The sequence below is a fragment of the Symphalangus syndactylus genome, chromosome 7 (assembly GCF_028878055.3).
Source record: "Symphalangus syndactylus isolate Jambi chromosome 7, NHGRI_mSymSyn1-v2.1_pri, whole genome shotgun sequence".
Taxonomy (NCBI): domain Eukaryota; kingdom Metazoa; phylum Chordata; class Mammalia; order Primates; family Hylobatidae; genus Symphalangus; species Symphalangus syndactylus.
The window spans coordinates 8,446,924-8,468,853 of record NC_072429.2 but is presented as its reverse complement, the minus strand read 5'-3'; the positions used below and the strand labels follow the sequence as shown (position 1 = coordinate 8,468,853).

The following is a 21,930-nucleotide window of genomic DNA, read 5'->3' as shown; positions in this document are numbered from 1 at the left end:
AGTACTACCATGCCCCATGGTTAAGTCAATGGAAAATTATAGCAACCCAATCCAGGCAAGACTACGAATGGTCCAGACTCTTCAGGAACAAAGGTTTGGGTCGCCCTTCCAGGTAAAGAACAACAACCAGCTGAGGTGCCTGCTGAAGGCAAAGGGAATACAGAATGGGTAGTAGAAGGTAGTTATCAATACCAGCTATGCCCACGTGACCAGTTAGAGAAACAAGAACTGTAATTGTTATAAGTATTTCCTCCTTATTATGTCAAGACTGTCTGTGTGTATATATACATATATTAAGCAAATATCTTTGTTTCCATTCCTCTCTTATTACTTTATCATGTAACATTAGACTTACTGAATTTATATTAGACTTACTGAATTTATATAACCATTTCAGTATTGTTAATTTTGCATTATAGTATGAAGTCATGGGATATCAGGAGAGGAATAAACTTTTATCTTTTCTTTTGGAGAAGGGATTAACGCATTTTTTGTTGTATGCAGGATATTTGCATCATGATAGGCAGAACAATTTTCCCTGTTGCTGTCTTATTTGGAGATTAAGTACGGTTTAAGGAAATGTGTATTGGTGCCAAGTTGACAAGGGAGAGACTTGCAATTACACTTAATTTTAGCTTGACACCTAATCAACTTTAGTTGTCAAGTTTACTGGATTAAGGAATGCCTAGTAACCTGGTAAAGCATTATTTTTGGGTATGTTTTTGGGGGTGTTTACAGAGGAGATTAGCATGTGAGTCTAAGTGGACTAGGTGGGAAATATCCAGTCTCAATGTGGGTGGGCACCGCCCAATGCTGGGGGTTTGGAGAGAACAAAAATGGAGAAAAGGCAGATATGTTTATCCATCAGCTACAGCTGAGACACTCTCATCCTCTCTTATCCTGGGATAACTCCAGGCTCCCTGACAAGCAGCCCTCAAGTTTCTCAGGTCTTTGACCTCTGATCTGAGAGTTACATCATCAGTTTCTCTGGTTCTGAGGCCTTCGGACTTGGACTGAGTCACACGACCAGCACCTCACAATCTCCAGCTTGCAGAAGGCCTGCATGGGACTTGGTGTTCACTGCATGAGCCAATGCCCCTAATAAATCCCCTCTTATATGTCTGTCTCTCACACACTTATTGATTCTTGATCTCTGGGGAACCCTGACTAAATATATCACTTGTATGTGGAATTTTTAAAGTTGAACTCATAGAAACAGAAAAAGCATTTTACAGCCGGGCGCGGTGGCTCACGCCTGTAATCCCTGCACTTTGGGAGGCCAAGGTGGGCGGATCACGAGGTCAGGAGATACAGACCGTCCTGGCTAACACAATGAAACCCCATTTCTACTAAAAAAAAAAAAAAAAATTAGCCGGGCGTGGTGGCAGGTGCCTGTAGTCCCAGCTACTTGAGAGGCTGAGGCAGGAGAATGGTGTGAACCCAGGAGGCGGAGCTTGCAGTGAGCCGAGATCGCGCCACTGCACTCCAGCCTGGGAGACAGAGCGAGACTCCATCTCAAAAAGAAAAAAAAGAAAAAAAGAAAAGAAAAATATAGGAAAAAGTCTTCAGGATCTAGGACTAACCAAGGGTTCTTAGATTTGACGCCCAAAGCACTACCTATTAAAATGTTGATAAATTGTACCTCACAAAGTCTTTTCTTTGTGAAAGCCCATAAGAAGGGCATGAAAAGACAAGCTACAAACAGGCAGAAAGTATCTGCAACACCCCTATCCCATAAAACGAATATCTAGAATATATTTTAAAAACTCTCAAATAGTAACAGTAAAAACAAAAATCCAATTAGAAAATGGCCAAAACCGTGAAGAGCCATGTCACTGCAGAGGATATGCAGATGGCAAATAAGCGCACAACATGTTCTGTATCATCAGCCACCAGGGAACCGAAAATGGAAGCCGTAATTAGATATCACTGCTTTGTCATGCTGTGCAGAGGGGCCCTGGGCAGAGGCCAGTCCCGTCATTCTAAGCTCTGCTCAGGCCCTCTGTGACGGACACTCTGAAGGCCATTCTATTCGCCTTTTCATGAATAGTGACAAAACAAAATGCTGGTGAGGATGTGGAGAAACTGTTTCACTCATACATTGCTGGTGGGGATGTAGAATGACATGGCCATCTGGTAAACAGCTTGGCAGTTTCTTAAAAAAAAAAAAAAAATTAGGCCAGGCGTGGTGGCTCATGCACGTAATCCCAGCACTTGGGGAGGCCAAGGTGGGTGGATCACCTGAGCTCAAGAGTTCGAGACCAGCCTGGCCAATACGGTGAAACCCTTGCTCTACTAAAAATACAAAAATTAGCTAGGCATGGTGGCATGCGCCTGTAATCCCAGCTACAGGGGAGGCTGAGGCAGGAGAGTTGCTTGAACCCCAGGGGCAGAGGTTGCAGTAAGCCGAGATTGCACCACTGCACTCTAGCCTGGATGACAGAGCAAGACTCCATCTCAAAAAAAAAAAAACAAAAATTAAACATGCAATTATTATACACCCAGAAATTGTACCCCTGGGTATTTATCCTAAAGGAAGTCTTGTGTTTACACAAAACCTGTATCTGGAAGTTTATAACAGCTTTATTCACAAGAGTCCAAACTGGAAACATCCCGGATGTCATTCGATGGGCAAATGGTTCAACAAATTCTGGTACATCCACACAGTGGAACACTACATGGCAAGAAAAAGGAATTAACAATTGATGCATGCAACAACCTGGAGGAATCTCTACTGAGTAACTGAAAAAAGCTATTCCCAAAAGGCTACATACCGTACAATTCCATTTATATAACATTGTTGAAATAACAAACTTATAAAAAGGAAGTGTATTTCAGTGGTTGCCAGGAGTTAAGGAGGGGTTGAGGGCGGCAGGGGAGGGACGTGCATGTCCCTCATAAAGGGCAGTGGAGGGTTTCTTCCGGTGACTCTCTTGACTGTGTCGATGTCAATATCCTGGTTATGCTACTGTGTTTTCTGAGCTGTTACCGCTGGGGGGACCTGGACATTGGGCCTAAAGGATCTCTCTAGAGTCCCTCTGTACTACTTGTTACAACGGCATGTAAAACTACAATTATCTCAAAATAATGTTTCCTAAAAAAATAAGACCACGGGCTGGGTTCGTAGCTCACGTCTGTAATCCCAGCACTTTGGGAGGCTGAGGCGGGCGGATCACCTGAGGTTGGGAGTTCCAGACCAGCCTGACCAACATAGAGAAACCCCGTCTCTACTAAAAAATACAAAAAAGTAACCAGACATGGTGGTGCATGCCTGTAATCCCAGCTACTTGAGAGGCTGAGGCAGGAGAATTGCTTGGACCCAGGTGGCGGAGGTTGCGGTGAGCTAAGATTGTGCCACCATACTCCAAACTGGGACAAGAGCGAGACTCCGTCTCAAAAAAATATAATAATGTGTCCGGAATTTATTCTTTCTGGTGGGCACTTGGTCTCGCTGACTTCAGGAACGAAGCCACATTACCTTCGCGGTGAGTGTTGCAGCTCTTAAAGATGGTGTGGCCGGAGTCTGTTCCTTCAGATATGTCCGGAGTTTCTTCCTTCCGGTGGGTTCTTGGTCTCGCTGACTTCAACAATGAAGCCACCTACCTTCACGGCGAGTGTTACGCTCTTAAAGGTGGTGCAGACGCAAAGGGTGAGCAGCAGCAAGAATTTATTGTTAAGAGCAAAGAAAGAACAAACCTCCCACAACACGAAAGATGACCTGAGCACCTTGCACCTGCTGGCGCTGGTGGCCAGCTTTTATTCCCTTATTTGGCCCTGCCCATGTCCTGCTGATTGGTCTATTTTAAAGAGTGCTGATTGGTCCATTTTACAGAGTGCTGATTGGTCCATTTTTACAGAATGCTGATTGATTGGTGCATTTACAATCCTCTAGCTAGTCAAAAAGTTCTCCAAGTCCCCACTGGACCCAGAAGCCCAACTGGGTTCACCTCTCAATGAGACCACCCACAAATGTGGAAAAATGAACTTAACACACAGCAATTATGCCACCTATGTGTTTTTATCCAAAAACTATCTCCTGAAGTAAGATATCAGCTTCAATTTTAACACGAGGATCTGGAGGCTCAGAAACATGGAATAAAAGTTCTGGCTGGGCGTGGTGGCTCATGCCTGTAATCCCAGCACTTTGGGAGGCCAAGATGAGTGGATCACCTGAGGTCAGGAGTTCAAGACCAGCCTGGCCAAGATGGTGAAACTCCATTTCTACTAAAAATACAAAAATTAGCTGGGCATGGTGGCGGGTGCCTGTAATCCCAGCTACTCAGGAGGCTGAGGCAGAGAATTGCTTGAATCCAGGAGGCAGAGGTTGCAGTGAGCCGAGATCACACCACTGTACTCCAGCCTGGGCAACCAAGTGAGACTCCATCCCAAAAAAAAAAAAAAAAAAAAAAAAGGAACTATGATCACACAGCCAGGAAATAAAGGCAGGATGGAGCAGTTACCTCTGGGGTAAAAGTTATCCCTTACTACAAAGGAGTTTCCATGCAGGAAGCATGATGCAGGAATGAAAGGACGGGTCCAAGGTCACCGGGGGGCTGAGCTCCCGCCCTGTCCCATAGTCTTTCTACAATTAGAGGTTCAACCCAAGCCACAAGCATGAGCCAGAAAGGGATAAGGTCATGGTCATTCATTATTTCACATTTATTCTCACTGCACCAATGAGTAACTGAAAGCACCAGGTGAGGAGAGGAAGGAGTCATTCACTACACACAGATTGTGCTGTTTTTCAGTCTTTCTGAACAATCAGGATCCAGATTCTAATTGTCTTCGAGATCTGGATCAGTCAGTAGAGATGGCCCACTGTGGTAGGGGGCCTGGGGCTGCTGGGGGAAAAGCAGGATACATATATGGAACATGACCATTCATGTTCCAGGGCTCCCATCTGGGTACCTGAGGATTTTCCACAAAGATCACAGGTGTTGGGGCCCACATTGGCTCCTGAAAGACTATGGGAACGCCATGGGCCTGGGGCTGGTGCCCGGGAGGTGCGAGGTGAACCACATCTGCACAGGGAGGACCTGAGAGAGAGAAGACACATGGAGGGCTCATGAAGGCATCACCCACCCTGTACCTGAATCCTTGCCTGTGACCTCGCCCAGCCCCGGGCCATGTCCATTCTGAACAAGTCCATGAACAAAGTCCTCAGAATTATTACTTTGGGGAAGAACAAAAAGGAAAAATAGAGGCAGGCAGCCCATCAGAGCAGCAAGTCCCCTGTGCTGTGTGTCGAGGGACTCTGGGCAGGGGCCTGTCCCGTCATTCTCTGCTCTACTCAGGGCACGAGGATGGTGGGGGTGGGGTGGGGGAAGACAATGGCACTCACTAAAGGACCATGGAGACGAACACAAAAGACACAAACCTGAGAAGACGCTGATCTTCCATCTGTACCCCAGAATCCTGTGCAGGGCCTCGCCATAAGGACATGGCAAGGGTTGGCACATTGGCCTCTGGTTGGCCTCCTGAATAGTGAAGTATAAGTCCTGCAAGCTTATCAGCATCTGGAGACATTCCTTCCAGCTCTTATTCATACCCCTCTCCTTGAGACGCACAGCAATTGTTTTTGATACTATGTGATACTTCTTCTTCACCCTGTACACCTCACGCTCAAGAAATTCCCATTCTTGCAGGAAACTCTGGATTTCCTGGTCACTCCAAGGTTTAATTGAGTGGACTGGAAGGAAAGAGGAATATGGACATACTTTGGCATAACTCACCTGCCCATGTGCAGGATCCTGCCTCTGCATGGACAGGTCCAAACTTGACTTTATTCAGTTATGGAAGATAATAGGACCTTAAATGAGAAGTGAGAGATTCAGCATCTGCCTGAGTCCTGATGCCTGACACATCCAGTCACTGAGACAGGCAAGGAAACATCTGAGAGCCTGGGTCTTGCTCAAGTTCCTTAAAATGTTTCAGAGGATACTGACTGGATGTGATGGCATATTTGCTGCCTGGGAGTGCTCCCCTGATGTGGGGACTCACATCCCACCCCTGTGGGGCCTTTTACTGTCACCTGAGCTGTGGGCAGGGAGCTTGGGGGATGCTGAGGGCAGCCCTGGAATCCCCTGAGATGCCCCCTCTTGGGGCTTGGATGAGCATATCAGACTCGAGAAGATGGAGATGGGCTGGAAAATTTTCTCTACTACATGTAAGGCTCTGAGGACACTGTACCTGAGGGTTTTTCTGATCCCTGGGCTGCGTTTTTCTGCTCCATTTTCTGGATGTTTCTGGTAGTTTCAGTGGGAAGTATTACTTTCTAATAAAAAAGATAAATACATATATATATATATTTTTTTGAGACAGAGTCTTGCTCTGTCGCCAGGCTGGAGTGCAGTGGCATGATCTCAGCTCACTGCAACTTCTGCCTCCTGGGTTCAAGTGATTCTCCTGCTTCAGCCTCCCAAGTAGCTGGGATTACAGGCACGCACCACCACACCTGGCTAATATTTGGTGTTTTTTTAGTAGAGACATTGTTTCACCATGTTCGTCAGGCTGGTCTTGAACCCCTGACCTCAAGTGATCCGCATGTCTTGGCCTCCCAAAGTGCTGGGATTACAGGCGTGAGCCACTGCGACCGGCCTCCCTTGTATTTAAAAAGTAAACTGCGGCCGGGCGCGGTGGCTCATGCTTGTAATTCCAGCACTTTGGGAGGCCGAGGCGGGCGGATCACGAGGTCAGGAGATCGAGACCACGGTGAAACCCCGTCTCTACTAAAAATACAAAAAATTAGCCGGGCGTGGTGGCGGGCGCCTGTAGTCCCAGCTACTCGGAGAGGCTGAGGCAGGAGAATGGCGTGAACCCGGGAGGCGGAGCTTGCAGTGAGCCGAGATTGCGCCACTGCACTCCAGCCTGGGCGACAGAGCGAGACTCCATCTCAAAAAATAAATAAATAAATAAAATAAAAAATAAAAAACAAATAAAAAGTAAACTGCCAGATGAACGATATGAACCCAGTGGTTTTAGACACTGGACAAGGGTGCATGGGACAGTGGAGTGAAGGCAGGAAACAAGGGTTGGGGCTCCTATAAGTACCCAGCTCAAACCTGCACGGAGTTTCCAGGCTGGAGAGCAGGGAGAGGGAAATCAAGCAGAGCGTATATGTTCTCCTGAGTTGAGAACTTGGGGAGAGTCTGCTGGACCTCACAGTGACAAGTATAGGACACAGAAGCAGTACTGGGGAGGGGGTGGAGAGAGGGAAGCAGAGAGAGCTCTGTGGGAAGTCCCCTGTCCAAGCACAGATCAGAGCATCAATGAGAGGAAACTGCCTGGGCTGGGAAAGCGGCGCGAGAAAGGAGCAGGCTGGAAAATTCCTGGGGTCACTCTGGGCGGTGAAGAATCTGAGTCTCCACAGCTGGAGTGAAAAGTCTGCCTAGTCCAAGGGGCTTTGAAGAGAGTGCTAGGGGAGTAGCGCCTCAGCAGTGGGGTCAAATTACCCACAGACTGAAGTTTCTTCCCATACCAACTAACAAAGATTCAAAGTGATCCCCCAAAGCATCATTCTAACTCCAAAGGCTGCCTGTGGCTGAACATACAAAGGAAGCGGGTGCCTAAGAGGATAAGATGGCTCATGCCTGTAATCCCAGCACTTTGGGAGGCCGAGGCGGGCGGATCACGAGGTCAAGAGATCGAGACCATCCTGGCTAACAGGGTGAAACTCCGTCTCTACTAAAAATATAAAAAATTAGCTGGGCGTGGTGGTGGGCGCCTGTAGTCCCAGCTACTCGGGAGGCTGAGGCAGGAGAATGGTTTGAACCCGGGAGGCGGAGCTTGCAGTGAGCCGAGATCGCGCCACTGCACTCCAGCCTGGGCGACAGAGCGAGACTCTGTCTCAAATAAACAAATAAAAAGGAACAGCACACAAAAAGCTGCAAAAATTCTTGTGAAATGAAATGAAAGCCAACCCCAGCCATCCTCCCACGAAACAGGAAGCGGGCTCCCTTCAACTTACCTCTATTTTCACTCCTGAGTTTTCTCCCGGGAGTCTTCTCACTGCGCCTGCAGGGTCTGGTCCGTTCCTGAGTTGGCGGAACACCGCCACTTACTCTCCTCCAGTGGAACCTAGGAGAGTCGGGAGGAACTGGGGAGTCCGGAGTGTGGAAATGTGTTTGCTTCTCTCGGCTTCTGGAGGTCTCTGAAGCCAATGCAGATTGGACATGTTTAAATATCTTAAATGTGATTGGGTTAGACCCACCCAACCTTGAGACTTTGGATTAACTAAAGATAAACTAATTTAGTACTTTAATAACATCTGCAAAATCCCTTCATCCAGACTAGAATTTGATTGAATAACTGCGACCGGGAAATTGGAGATCAACTCGTCAGGGGTTCTAAGGGTCTCTGAGACCAGCATCTCCAAACGCAAAGGGATGGGTTGTTACATTCCTATAGATAAATTACCCCTTCCCCCTGAGTTGGCGCTGAATGGTCAGCGATGTCCTTAGGGTTTGACCTCTGAGGATTAATTGTGATGTGAGGATTAGGGGAAGAGACTAGGCTTCAGCTGGTTGAGGGTGAATGGATGGTCATGGATGGCAGTTACGGATGTGGGACCCTCTATGAGAAGCTTAGATTAAAAAGGAGTTTAGGGTAGGGAAGAGAGAGGCGAACAGAGCTTTCTCTTTACAAGAGGACAGACTTGAGATTTGCATATACAGAAATGAGGAAGCAGAGAGGGATATTGGAGGGTGGTTAATAGTTTGGGCGAGTAAGTGACAGTGGGCACCGAGAAGGAGGGTGCCGAGTTCCCAGTGTGTGAGGGAAACAATGCCTAGGTTGGTTTTGGCTTCAGAGTCTCAGATGCAGCCCAGGATTAGGCATGCCCCTCAGAATAAATCGTAACTCTACTCGGCACGATCCTAAGATTCATGGCTTTTAGCTCATGATAGCGTCTGAGAAGACAGGGAAGGGGGCTTTACAGTGAATGGTACTTTATTTCTACCCATGTTTTTATTTTTAGAGCCAGGGTCTTGCTCTGCTGCCCAGGCTGGGGTGCAGTGGCATGATCATAGCTCACTGCAGCCTCAAACTCCTGGGCTCAAGTGATCCTACTGCCTCAGCCTCTTAGGTAGCTAGGATTACTACAGGTTCTTGTGCCACCATGCTTGGCTTTTTTTTTTTTTTTTTTTTTTTGTAGAGACAGGGTCTCACTACGTTGCTCAGGCTGGTTGCAAACTCTTCATTTCAAGCAATCCTCCTGCCTTGGCCTCCCAAAGTGCTGAGACTGCAGGTGTGAGCCACCATGCTGGGCCTAGTGGTACCTTGTTAAGTCAGAACAAATTCCATGTGGCTTAAGACTAATCTTTGCTTCTTTCCGTGTCATCTAAAAATATCACATTCTCTTCATTTCCACAGACAGATTCAGGCCTCCATTTCCTGATGCCCATATGGCCAGGAAACTGCTCTGTGCTTCCCACTTTGGGCCTGTCTAATACACCCCCCACTCTGCCTCAGGGACCATCTGAGACAAAAATCAAACCAAGTTATTCCTTCCTCTCCCCCAAATGTTAATGAACACCATCTTCTTCCCCAGGCTTGAGCCCTCTGTCTTGTTGGAGGCAAATAGAAACTTTAGGCACCTCAGCTCTATGTCTGTCAGGAGCCTCTACTCAGTGTATTCACCCCCAGCGTCACCTCCCATTCAACTCATCTTCAGGGTTTCTGCCTTGGTATAAATGGCAACTGCATCCAGGCTGTTTCAAAAACAGAAATGCAGAAATAATTCCTGAATTCTTTATCTTCCCAAGGACAGCTTCTTCTCAAGCAGAAATGATTGCTAGCCTATTTTCTTTCCTTCTTTTTTTTTTTTGTGATAGAGTCTTACTCTCTCACCCAAGCTGGAGTACAGTGGTGCAACCTCTGCCTCCTGGCTTCAAGCAATTCTCCTGCCTCAGCCTCCCAAGTAGCTGGGATGACAGGCGCGTGCCACCACACCTGGCTTATTTTTGTATTTCTAGTAGAGAAGGGTTTCACCATGTTGGCCAGGCTGGTCTTGAACTCCTGGCCTCAGGTGATCCACCCACCTCAGCCTCCCAAAATGCTGGGATTACAGGCCTGAGCCACTGCAACCAGCCTGATACCCTATTTTCTAAATAAGCACCATTAACTGACTTTTTATTCATGCTGAAATTAAAATAGTGCAGGCATCAAGGTTACTTCCATGGACAACAGCTGTTGCATTCTAATGGGGACCCTGCTTATCTTGTCCTCGGTATGCACCAAGCCTGTTTCTGTGGTTTTTCAGCGCAGACATTCTTCATTCCATGGCCATGGGGCAGCTTCAGATCAAGCTGATTTTCTCTGTTTGTCGGGGCTCCAGCCTTCTCCCATTTCCTGAACACACTGGGCACCGTGTGGCCTCGGGGCCTTTGCTGCTTCTGCTCGTTGCTCTGCTCCCATCACTAGTCACCCGGCAGGCCCGCTCCTCCTGCAGGCCCCCGTTGCCCTGGGCATGGGGGCCTTCTCCATCCCTGGCACTCCTCACAGGTGCTGCCTCACCATGCTGTCCTCAACTTGGACACAGTACATTTCAACACAACTCCCTGGTCAAGTCTAGCTCTTCCACCAGCCTATGCGTTCAGTGAAGTTGTGGATCTTGTCTACAGGTGAGTCCCGTGATAGGACAGCTTCCCAGCCCTGACTCTACAATGGAATCAGCTGGAAGGCTTTCTCAAAGGCCAATTCCTATCATTCAAATTTAGTTATCCTGGGCTGGTCACTGTGTGGTGAAAAGTCCTCTGGTGATTCTAACACTAGTCTGGCATGAGCTCTTTGCCTTAAAGGAGTTTCATGGGCTTTGCCATGAACTACACTGAGTCCAGGGGCCACCTTGGTCCTGCCCCACCTCACTGGACCCCTGGGAGGTGGGAGATTAGATTAGATTAGATTAGATTAGAACTGCCCAGGCTGCAGGCCAGCACTCCCAAGAAAGGCTGTGACCATCCTGAGAGTCCCTTCTCAGAGATTCCAGTGTGACCATCCAGGTTGATCCCGAGCACCAGGAGCTCAGAGGGTCCCAGGTGGGTTTGATGCACAATCCGGGCTGACAGGCTGAGCTTGATGAGGCTCCGAAGGCCAGGGACCTTTTTATTTCTGACAACAGATGTAAGTACCACAGAATCTCTGGGGCCTAGGGCAGGAGATTGGGACCTGATTTAGGAAAGACTTCTTGAGCTTTGAGATTTATTAGACAGGAGAGTATGACTTTAAAAGAAATAGTTTTCACACATTTTCAAGGCTGCTTCTCTTTTCAAGGGTGAGGAAACATGGTTTTTTTTTTTGTTTTTTTTTTTTTTGAGACGGAGTCTCGCACTGTCACCCAGGCTGGAGTGCAGTGGCGTGATCTTGGCTCACTGCAAGCTCTGCCTCCCAGGTTCATGCCATTCTCCTGCCTCAGCCTCCCAAGTATCTGGGACTACAGGCGCCCACCACCATGCCTGGCTAATTTTTTTTGTATTTTTTTAGTAGAGACGGGGTTTCACTGTCTTAGCCAGGATGCTCTCCATCTCCTGACCTCGTGATCCGCCTTCCTCGGCCTCCCAAAGTGCTGGGATTACAAGCGTGAACCACTATGCCCAGCTGGGTGTTCAGTTTTAAACATTTGGGAAAATCATCTAATCTAGGGGATACTGTTTCAAAGTTTCAGTGTAAAAAATTAATGTATGATTAATTTTGGCTGGATTTTTGGAAACTAGAAGGGCAACAGGGTAGAATACTGGGGGAAAGTGACTTAAAGTAATGGGGTGTGCCTATGTGAAGGAGGGTCTGCACAGGTCAGACACTGGACAGGTTTCCCTGGATTAATTTAAAAATATATATATTTTTAATTAGTCAGGTATGGTGGTGCATGCAGGTAATCCCAGCTATGTGGGAGGCTGAGGTAGGAGAATCTCTTGAACCTGGGAGGCGGAGGTTGCAGTGAGACAAGATTGTGCCACTGCACCCCAACCTGGGTGACAAGAGTGAAACTCCATCTCAAAAATATATATATATTTAAATATATACATATATTTAAATATATAAATATCTCTATATATTATATATTTACAAATATATAATATCTCTATATATTATATATTTACAAATATATAATATATCTATATATTATATATTTATAAATATATATTTATTATTAAAAAATATATATTTTTTGAGACGGAGTTTTGCTCTTGTTGTCCAGGCTGAGTTCAATGGTGTGTTCTTGGCTCACCGGAACCTCTGCCTCCCGGGTTCAACCTCAGCCTCCCGAGTAGCTGGGATTACAGGCATGCACCACCACACCCAGCTAATTTTGTATTTTTAGTAGGAACGGGGTTTCTCCATGTTGGTCAGGCTGGTCTCAAACTCCTGACCTCAGGTGATCTGCCCGCCTCGGCCTCCCAAACTCCTGGGGTTACAGGCGTGAGACACTGCACCCGGCCGAATATTTTTTAAAATAATAAAAATTGCAAAGAACGTCCCTGGATTAATTAAAAAAAAAAGAAAGAAAGAAACGGGACAGGATGAGCCAGTGGTAGTTTCTGATGTACCAAGGAAGTATTTTATTTGCAAATCAAAATGGAGTCTTTTCAGTTCCCTAGTGATGAAGGGAAACCACCTAAGAGAGATGAAGTATTATGCAACAAGGAAGTTTGAAAGAAATGTTGGGAGAGAGTACATGGCAATTTTTCTTTCTTTTTTTTTTCTTTTTGAGATGGAGTCCTGCTTTGTTGCCCAGGCTGGAGTGCAGTGGCACTATCTTGGCTCACTGCAACCTCCGCCTCCTGGGTTCAGGCGATTCTTCGGCCTCAGCCTCCCAAATAACTGGGACTACAGGCACCCGCCACCACGCCCAGCTAATTTTTGTATTTTTAGTAGCGATGGGCTTTCACCATATTGGCCAGGTTGGTCTCGACCTCCTGACCTCATGATCCGCCTGCCTCGGCCTCCCAAAGGGCTGGGAATACAGGCGTGAGCCACCGCAGCCAGCCAATTTTTCTTTTTTTTCGAGACAGAGTCTCTCTCTGTTGCTCAGACTGGAGTGCAGTTGCACCATCTCGGCTCATTGCAACCTCTGCCTCTTGGGTTCAAGCGATTCTTCTGCCTCAGCCTCCTGAGTAGCTGGGACAAACACACAGGGCGATTCCCCCGTGCAGACAGAGCCCAGCCTTTCCCACGCCAAAGACACACGAGAGAGCACCCGAGAGAACAGATTCCATGAGGACATCACGTTCCTCTCTGGATCTCAGCCTTGAGGGAGAGGCCATGTCCACTCAGAACAGCAGAGGCCAGGCCAGGTCCTCAGGGCTGCTGCTTTGCCCACCCGCTGCTCAGGAGCAACGAGGCATGGGCGCGCTCCCATGGCAAGCCCTATGCGCAGGTGTGCGGAGGGCACCCACGGGCAGGGGCCCGGGTCTGGGTGCTTGGGCTTGGCTTGCTCCGCAGCGTGATGCGCTCAGCTTGCAGAAGTCACTCCCTCACCAGCGTGAGCTGGAACAGAGGAGAGAAAATGCTGAGGAGACCTGGTCCTCCATTCTAGCCCAGGATTCTTTCTAGGGCCCCTCTCTAGGGCAAAGCCTACGACTTTCAAGCCTAATGGTCCAGTATATGCCTATAAAGGGAGTGGATTTCACCATGGTTTAGAGCTGCTTCTATTTTCAACATGATGAGAGAAGAGAGGTTGATTAATGGATACAAACATACAGTTTGATAAAGAAATAAGACCTAGTGTTCGATAGATCAGTAGGGTGACTATAGTTTACAATCATCTATTGTATATTTCAAAATAGCTAGGAGAGAGTAATTTGACAATCTTGACCATAAAGAAAAGACAAATATTTGGCCGGGCGCAGTGGCTCATGCCTGTAATTCCAGCACTTTGGAGGCTGAGGCAGGTAGATCACGATGTCAGGAGATCGAGACCATCCTGGCCAACATGGTGAAACCCCGTCTCTACTAAAAACACAAAAATTAGCTGGGCATGGTGGCACGCGCCCGTAGTCCCAGCTGCTCGGGAGGCTGAGGCAGGAGAATTGCCTGAACCCGGGAGGTGGAGGTTGCAGTGAGCCGAGATCACGCCACTGCACTCCAGCCTGGGGGACAGAGCAAGACTCTGTCTCAAAAAAAAGACAAATATTTAAGGTGATCGAGATCCCAGTTATACTGATCTAATTTTTACCAAATATATGAATGTAGTAAATTATCACATATACACCCCAAAAAAATTTTAAAAGAAAATCGCCAATTGTTTCAATACCAATCCCAAATAATTCACACAGCCACAATTTTGGAATTCAAGGGGATATGGAAGGAATGAAGTCATTGGACAAAAGTCATTGAGAATTAAGTGTGTCACATCTGAATGCTTGTGTACCCCCCAAATTCACGTGTTGAAACCGCATAGCCTAATGTGATGGTGTGAGGGGATGAGGCCCCGGAGGTGATTAAGACGAGCTGAGTCCTGAGGGTGGAGCCCTCATGCACAGGATTACGATCCTTACAGGAGTCCAAAGAGAGCTTGATTCCCCCTTCACCACCTGAAGAAGGAGCTAGAAGGCACCTTCTGTGAGCCAGAAAGTGGGCCCTCAGCAGACACTGAATCTACCACAGCCTCCTCTTGGTTTCCAACCTCCGCAATGTGAGAAATACATTTCTGTTTTTATAACATAGCCAGTTTGTGGAATTACACTGTAGTAGCCCAAATGGACTAAAACAAATGGGTATGTAGTGATATCAGGGTTCCTGGGCAGAAATAGTTGTCAACAGAAGAGATTTGGGAAGCAAGTCAGAAATTGTGGATGTCTACAGAAATGTCAGAAGTGTCCACTGAGCTACGGATGAGAACCAGAAGAGTTGCTTTTGCAGATAAGGAGTCATTATTTTAGTGACAAAAGAATATAATATTTTAGGGATAACAACAAAGTGTCAGGAAACAGAAGTTGAGAGCAGAGAGAGAACTTCCACACTCAACCCAGCCGTGGAAGGAGGGGCAGGCACAGGGGATGAGACTGGAGAGTGGAGACGGGGGGCCACAGGCACATTTCCAGGCAGTGACTATCGCTGCGCCAGAGGGGAGCGCAAGGCCCTGGGGGCAGAAGCCAGCCCCAATGTCAAGGAACAGGCCATGACTTGCAGTGGGTGCCGGGTATCAAGACCTTGGTTTTCTTTTTTTTTTTTTTTTTTGAGATGGAGTCTTGCTCTGTCACCCAGGCTGGAGTGCAGTGGCACAATCTTGGCTCACTACAGCATCTGCCTCCCAAGTTCAAGCAATTCTCCTTCCTCAGTATCCCCAGTAGCTGGATTACAGGCATGCGCCAGCAATCCTGGCTACTTTCTGTATTTTTAGTAGAGATGGGGTTTTGCCATGTTGGCCAGGATGGTCTCGATTTCCTGACCTCATGATCTGCCCGCCTCGGCCTCCCAAAGTGATGGGATTACAGGCGTGAGCCACCAGGCCCGGCCTAAGACCTTGCTTTTCAATGAAACAGTCTGAGACTCTGAGACTAAGTCTCAGCACTTTCACTTGCTCTGTGAGCTCAGGCACATCCTCTGCTCTCTCTGGGTCCCCATGTCTTACCCTGCAAAAAAGAAGAACTTATATCTCACCCTCCAAGATGTACTCCCTGATGATTAGCTTAAGGATTTGGGACTTTGATGGCATCAGCCAAATCCCTTCAGGGCAGCACCTAATCCAGGGTTTGATTGGATACCCGGGTGAGGGTGTGACTGCCTTCAACTTGCACAAGGATTTGGAAGGATTCTGGGCCCCGTATCCCCAACTGCAAAATAGGAGGTTGTCTTGGCTGGGCCTGTAATCCCCAGCATTTTGGGAGGCCGAGGTGGGTGGATCACGAGGTCAGGAGATCCAGACCATCCTGGCCAACATGGTGAAACCCCGTTTCTACTAAAAATACAAAAACTTAGCCGGGCGAGGTGGCGGGTGCCTGTAATCCCAGCTACCTGGGAGGCTGAGGCAGGAGAATGGCATGAACCCAGAGGCGGAGCTTGCAGTGAGCCAAGATCACGCCACTGCACTCCAGCCTGGGTGACAGAGTGAGACTCCATCTCAAAAAAAAAAAAAAAAAAAGAGGTTGTCTTATTTTGCACGAATGAACATCCATGATTTCTGAATTCTTTTCGACCTCACTGAGTTTCCAGTGAAACAGGAAGTGCTGAAATCCCAACCTTGGTGTAACTGTAGTTAGGTGCATTTTGTGAAATGCTTTTTCCACATGAAGATAAACACGTTCGCCCCTACCCGTTCTATTAAATGTGGTGTGGTTGATTTTCATATGTTCAACAAACATTGGACTTCTGGGATAAATCCCAGAAGTTCATGATGTGTAATCATTTTCATTAGCTGCTTTATTTATATTAATTTGGCTGGAAATTGCCTAGCCAGGCCGGGCGCGGCGTCTCACGCTTGTAATCCCAGCACTTTGGGAGGCCGAGGCGGGCGGATCACGAGGTCAGGAGATCAAGACCACGGTGAAACCCCGTCTCTACTAAAAATACAAAAAAAAATTAGCTGGGCGTGGTGGCGGGCGCCTGTAGTCCCAGCTATTCGGAGAGGCTGAGGCAGGAGAATGGCGTGAACCCGGGAGGTGGAGCTTGCAGTGAGCTGAGATCACGCCACTGCACTCCAGCCTGGGCGACAGAGCAAGACTCCGTCTCAAAAAAAAAAAGAAATTGCCTAGCCATAGGTGCCAGGGGCTTCAAATTCCTCTAGTATCCTTGCTTTGGTCTCCACTTGTGACTGAGTTTCCCCAAATGGTCCTCCTCAGGGACGGTCTGTGGCTCTGTCTGCTATAACCCAGCGCCATTGCACTGTGGCTCTGTTGGGATGGTGGCAGAGGGGGTGCATTCTATAATTATCCAGTTAAATTTGTCAGTACTCCTGTGTCCAACGGCTGGGATCTACTCAAGTGTTCTCCAGCGGCATAACTTTGCCTCCTTGCCCTGTCCTCCCTCTCCTGGTTGCAGGATTCCAATCTACTGGAATCCTTAAAGTGCTGAGCCATGTTGACAGTTTTCTCTCCCTTAGGTGAGATAGGAAGGAGAGAGAGAGTGGGGGAATGTCCTTCCTGCAGCTAGCGTAAGACTCTGGCAAGCTCCTTTCCCTAGAGTGTCGGCTTTTATGGAGAAGACTCTGGGTGTATTTCACAATGATTCCCCTTCTGCCACAGCCCTCAGGGGATATTTCTCAGATCATCACCTTGGGAATCTGCTGGGATTCCTGGAGCTGATGGCAGTGGCGGTATGCGGGACCCGTTATGACTATGGACCCAGAAGTTCCACATTCTCAGTTTAGCCCATATTCAACCTCCAGCAATTCATCAAAATTACCTGTTAGTTTTCTGACCAGTTTATGGCTCCAGTAGGCTCCAAGTAAACAGATCTCAGCTGTGTCTCTGGATACACCCGTCTCTTCAGATTTCACAGCTGTGACTTCAGTTCTCAGAAAGATAAAAGTCACTGATTTTCAGCTTGACTAGCTTTTTCTTATAAGGATAGGGGTGATGACTTCCAAGCTGTTTACGTGTTGTAGTTGAAACTGGGAGTTCCAACAAGTTTCTGAGTGCTAGAGAATTAAAGAGAGAATTGAATAATAGAATAATATCAAATGACAATAGAATCACAAAAGTCCTTTAACTGCTCAGTTTAAACAGTTTAAATGCTGAGGAAGGGAACAATTTCATGACGAATTCAGTGTCAATAGAATGGCTATCAGAGGTTGTCTGTGAAGCATCATGCAGAAACGCAGAATATGGATAGGACACCTTCTACAGCGTACTCCAGGCTTTGCTTTAATTTTGAGTAACAATTGTTTGCACTTCTGACTGGGCGTGGTGGCTCACTCCTGTAATCCCAGCACTTTGGGAGGCCGAGGTGGGTGGATCATGAGGTCAGGAGTTCGAGACCAGTCTGGCCGACATGGTGAAAGCCTGTCTCTACTAAAAATACAAAAAAAAAAAAAAAAAAAAATTAGCCAGGCATGGTGGCAGGTGCCTGTAATCCCAGCTACTTGGGTGGCTGAGGCAGGAGAATCGCTTGAACCCAGGAGGCGGAGGTTGCAGTGAGCCGAGATCTTGCCATTACACTCCAGGCCAGGCGACAGTGTGAGACTCCATCCCCCCCCAAAAAAATAATTGTTTGCACATCTACACATCTACATAGATTTGTATTTGTATTATATCAACCAAAGGAATACAATTTGACTTATTAACTCAATTCAGTTTCTGCAAAAAGCTTCAATTTCCCAGGTCTCATCTAGAAGGGATAAGATAGTTTTATAAGCACAAGTTCTCAAAACATTGCAGAGGCAAAAAAAAAAAAATTCTCATTGTGATTATTTGCATCTGGGGTTATACTGTAAAAAGGGACATTTTAGATCTTTTATGTAGTCTCTAATAGTAAACAGAAAGATTACATTTGTATTACTGCAGATTTTATCTGGCACTTGAAAATTCATTTGCAATTTTAGAATCAAGAAATACTTTTGGTGTGTTCCATTGGTCATTTGAGCTGAAAAGATTTGAGTGTGGAAAGTCATTACAATTTCTGCTATGGTTGTTTTATTTTTATCTGAATTTCCTTTCATCGGAAAATTTGTTACTTTATCTGTTTCTTTAGCACTGTTCGAGGAAATCACATATTGCTCAGGCTTAGCTGTTAGTATAACCTGCCTTATATGTGACTTTCCAGTATCTTCAATACTGAATGAACAACTGTGCACTGTAGAAAGAGCTTCAAAACATCTTTTCTCTAATAGATACCAAATGTTTTAAAAATTAATCATGAAACTTATACTTGCATTTTGATTCAAATATACATAAATGAAAATAGGCAATAGGGTAGATCTCATATTAAGTATCCTTAACACAAAGTATAAAATAAAAAATAAATTATAGTAATCACAATAATTGAAAATACTAATTTTGATCATCTCACTCACAAGAGCGAAGCATAATTACCAATAAATTGAGGCCGAACTATTGAAAGGTTGGAAACTTACAAACTAACAATAAACTTGAACTTGGTATGTGACACAGAAAAATCGAACTTTATGCATGCCTGCAAGGCAGAAGTGTGTTTGCGGGAACAGTATACCTGAAGAAAGCCAGAGCTGATCTTATCCAAAATTTTGAGCAGCTCGGTGTCCGGGACTGGCGAATTTTCAGGGGCAGGGCTGTTTATGGATTGTTAGACTTTCAAGTGTGTTAGTGTGGTCACTGGTATTAGACGGTTGTTGACTGGCTAATTTCCAGAAGCACGGTCACTGGAGGGAGGGACTTGCTGACCGACCGTGGTCTAGAAGCAGCACTAAGTGGCACTCAGAAGCTGGAGGCTGTCATTAAGTGGATTTCAGAAGCATGGCTACTGGCAGTGAGGCCATCACTGATTTTTCAGACCATGTGTACTGATCCAAAGATCTAATTATTGGGGATTATTTTACAACTTAGGAATTTGGCCAAAAGAACAGTCTTTTCCTTTCTTTAATATGGAAAACAAGTACTTTTATTCTCACTTCCCTCTTTTGTCTTCCCTCAAACACATAGGAGAAAACATAAGAGATTGTTCAGATCTTTATTTGTGGAGGTATGATTTGCAGCTTGCATTGCCACTTAAGCGATTTAAGTGCCAATTACTGAAGCAGAACTGTAGCTCAAAGTGTTGATTTTTCATTAATGAGGGGAGAAACCCTGAATACATTTAAGGCATCCTAACAAAGTTAATACAGGATTCAGGACAAAATCATTAAATACAGGACGTTTGGCAACCCTGAGTCAGCTTTCTTCTCGCTCGCCACTCTCACCTATTTGCCTGTGAAAACCATGCCTTATTTATTCTAATACATAATTATCTGTCTCCTGTTCTCCATCAATGCTGTCCCTGTTTTGAGTTGGAACCCTCATTTACCTATTAGTTGAATTTAAACAGCCCAGATTTCCTGCGTGGCATCAGTCATCAGGCATCAGCTTTCTTCAACCCCCTACGCTTAGCTTCTCTGGAATTTCCCTTGCTTACCATCTTTGACTCCACCGATTTACCATAAAATCCAAACTCCTTAGCTTGGCAAATAAGGCCTTTTGTGATTTGGCTTCTGCCTTCTACTCAAGCTTTAACATTTGTCATTTTCCTGCTCACTAGTTCTAAATTAAGTTTTCCAAATGTCCTATTGTCCACCTGTGGTTTGGCACAGGCAGTTTCCTCTTAATCGGAATGCTTCCATCTCCCTCGGAGTTCCTATTACTCTCCCCAAATATAGCTCAGGCATCACTGCCCCTGGAAAGCTTTGATGTCTCCAGGCTGTCTTCATGAGTCTCTTTCTTCATCCTGTGCAAATCTTTGCAATATTTTCATAGTGGAACATAGTCTTGTCTACTGAAACAACAAAAACTGCAAAATAATCTGCTTGCTCATTTGCTAGTCCAACTCCATCCCCTTCCCAATTCATGGCTTCTTGAAGCCTGTGTCTGTCTTAAAACTTGTACAGTTTTAAGACTTGTATACTTGTAAACTTGTATAGTACCTGCTCCAAAGTTAAAAAATATTTACTGTGGTGAGAAAAACTTGGGACTGTAATGTCCCCCCTAACTGGGAAGGAGCCGAGAGACCAAAGAATGACTCAGACAAATCCAGCTTGATGAGCAGGTGAGTTTATTAGACTTCCATACAGGGCACTCCTGGACGGCAGCAGGACAGCTCTGGAGATCTGTACCACCTTGCACCTCTAAGCTGCTTTTAAGCCAATTTTCTGGCTCTTTGCCTCGTGTGTGATTGGACTGTTTGCTTAGTGTGTTCCCAGATACTCTGGGATGTTTGGGTTCTCAGGGACACTTGCTCCTCGGTTGGGCACCATGGCCTTTGCTTACTGCCCAGCCTTCAGGGCTCAAGCAGTGGATATAAACCCTTGGGTAACCTGGTAGGGGATCTGTCACACTACAGAGTTTATGAAACAATTCACATGTCTTGTTTGGGCTGCTGTAACAAAATACCTCATCATACTAGGTAACTAATAAAACATTTCTCACAGTTCTGGAGGCTGGGAAACCCATTTAAAGTGCTAGCAGGTTTGGTGTCTGGTTATGGCCATCTTGATTCAAAGAAGGTATCTTATCACTGTGCCCTCACATGGCTGAAGGGCAGAACAAGCTCCCTGGGGGCTCTCTGATAAGGGCACTGAGGGCTCCGCCCTTATGACCTAATCACCTCTCCACACATCCCACTTCATAATACCATCACCTTGGAGGTTAGCATTTGGACATAGGGATTTGGGGGAGACATAAACATTGAGACCATAGCAATGTCCTTTTCAAGAGTTTGCCACAGGTGTTAGATTTGTGAAAGTTCTTCTGATGTGTTCATTATAAATTTAAAAAATACATATTTAGGATGGCTGGGCACGGTGGCTCACACCTGTAATCCCAGCACTTTGGGAGGCCGAGGCAGGTGGATCACCTGAGGTCAGGAGTTTGAGACCAGCCTGGCCAACATGGAGAAACCCTGTCTCTACTAAAAATATAAAATAGCCGGGTGTGGTGGCAGGTGCCTGTAATCCCAGCTACTCGAGAGGCTGAGGCAGGAGAATCGCTTGAACCTGGGAGGCAGAGGTTGCAGTGAGCCGAGATCGCACCATTGCACTCTAGCCTGGGCGACAGAGTGAGACTCCGTCTCAAAATAAAAAAAAAATAATAAATACATACATATTTAGTAGCTTTAAACCTGAAATTATTGCCTGTTTTTCTATCTAACACAGTTCAGGGCATATAACTGGTATACCTTCCTAATAAATGACTTCAGAGAAATAAAATCCAAAACCATGAGTAGAAAATTCCCAACTACTAGAACAAAACACCAGATTTTTCTTTTTCAATGAAATCCATGCACAAGTTTGACATCAGGGTAGGAAAAGGACGAACCCCAGAGACTGAGAGG

The 21,930-nt window shown here is 46.2% G+C and overlaps 1 protein-coding gene across 1 annotated transcript; it reads right to left on the bottom strand.

Moving 5' to 3' along the window:
* Positions 1-4,569: 4,569 nt before the first annotated feature.
* MSANTD5 (Myb/SANT DNA binding domain containing 5) lies at positions 4,570-8,151 on the bottom strand. The gene is made up of 4 exons (XM_055285057.2): positions 7,967-8,151; positions 6,190-6,274; positions 5,378-5,689; positions 4,570-5,036 (listed from the first exon to the last, which is right to left on the bottom strand). Exons 2-4 carry the CDS (start codon positions 6,230-6,232, stop codon positions 4,798-4,800), a joined length of 594 nt encoding a protein of 197 aa, XP_055141032.1. The 5' UTR covers positions 6,233-6,274; positions 7,967-8,151; the 3' UTR covers positions 4,570-4,797.
* Between the last annotated feature and the right edge of the window lie 13,779 nt (positions 8,152-21,930).

What these genes read in the sequence shown, in the direction of transcription:
- MSANTD5 (XM_055285057.2), bottom strand. Translation starts at nt 6,232, where the DNA reads ATGGAGCAGAAAAACGCAGCCCAGGGATCAGAAAAACCCTCAG. An exon ending in GGGATCAGAAAAACCCTCAG is followed by an intron (nt 5,690 to 6,189) that starts GTACAGTGTCCT and finishes CTTTCCTTCCAG; the next exon opens with TCCACTCAATTAAACCTTGG. An exon ending in GAAGATCAGCGTCTTCTCAG is followed by an intron (nt 5,037 to 5,377) that starts GTTTGTGTCTTT and finishes TCTCTCTCTCAG; the next exon opens with GTCCTCCCTGTGCAGATGTG.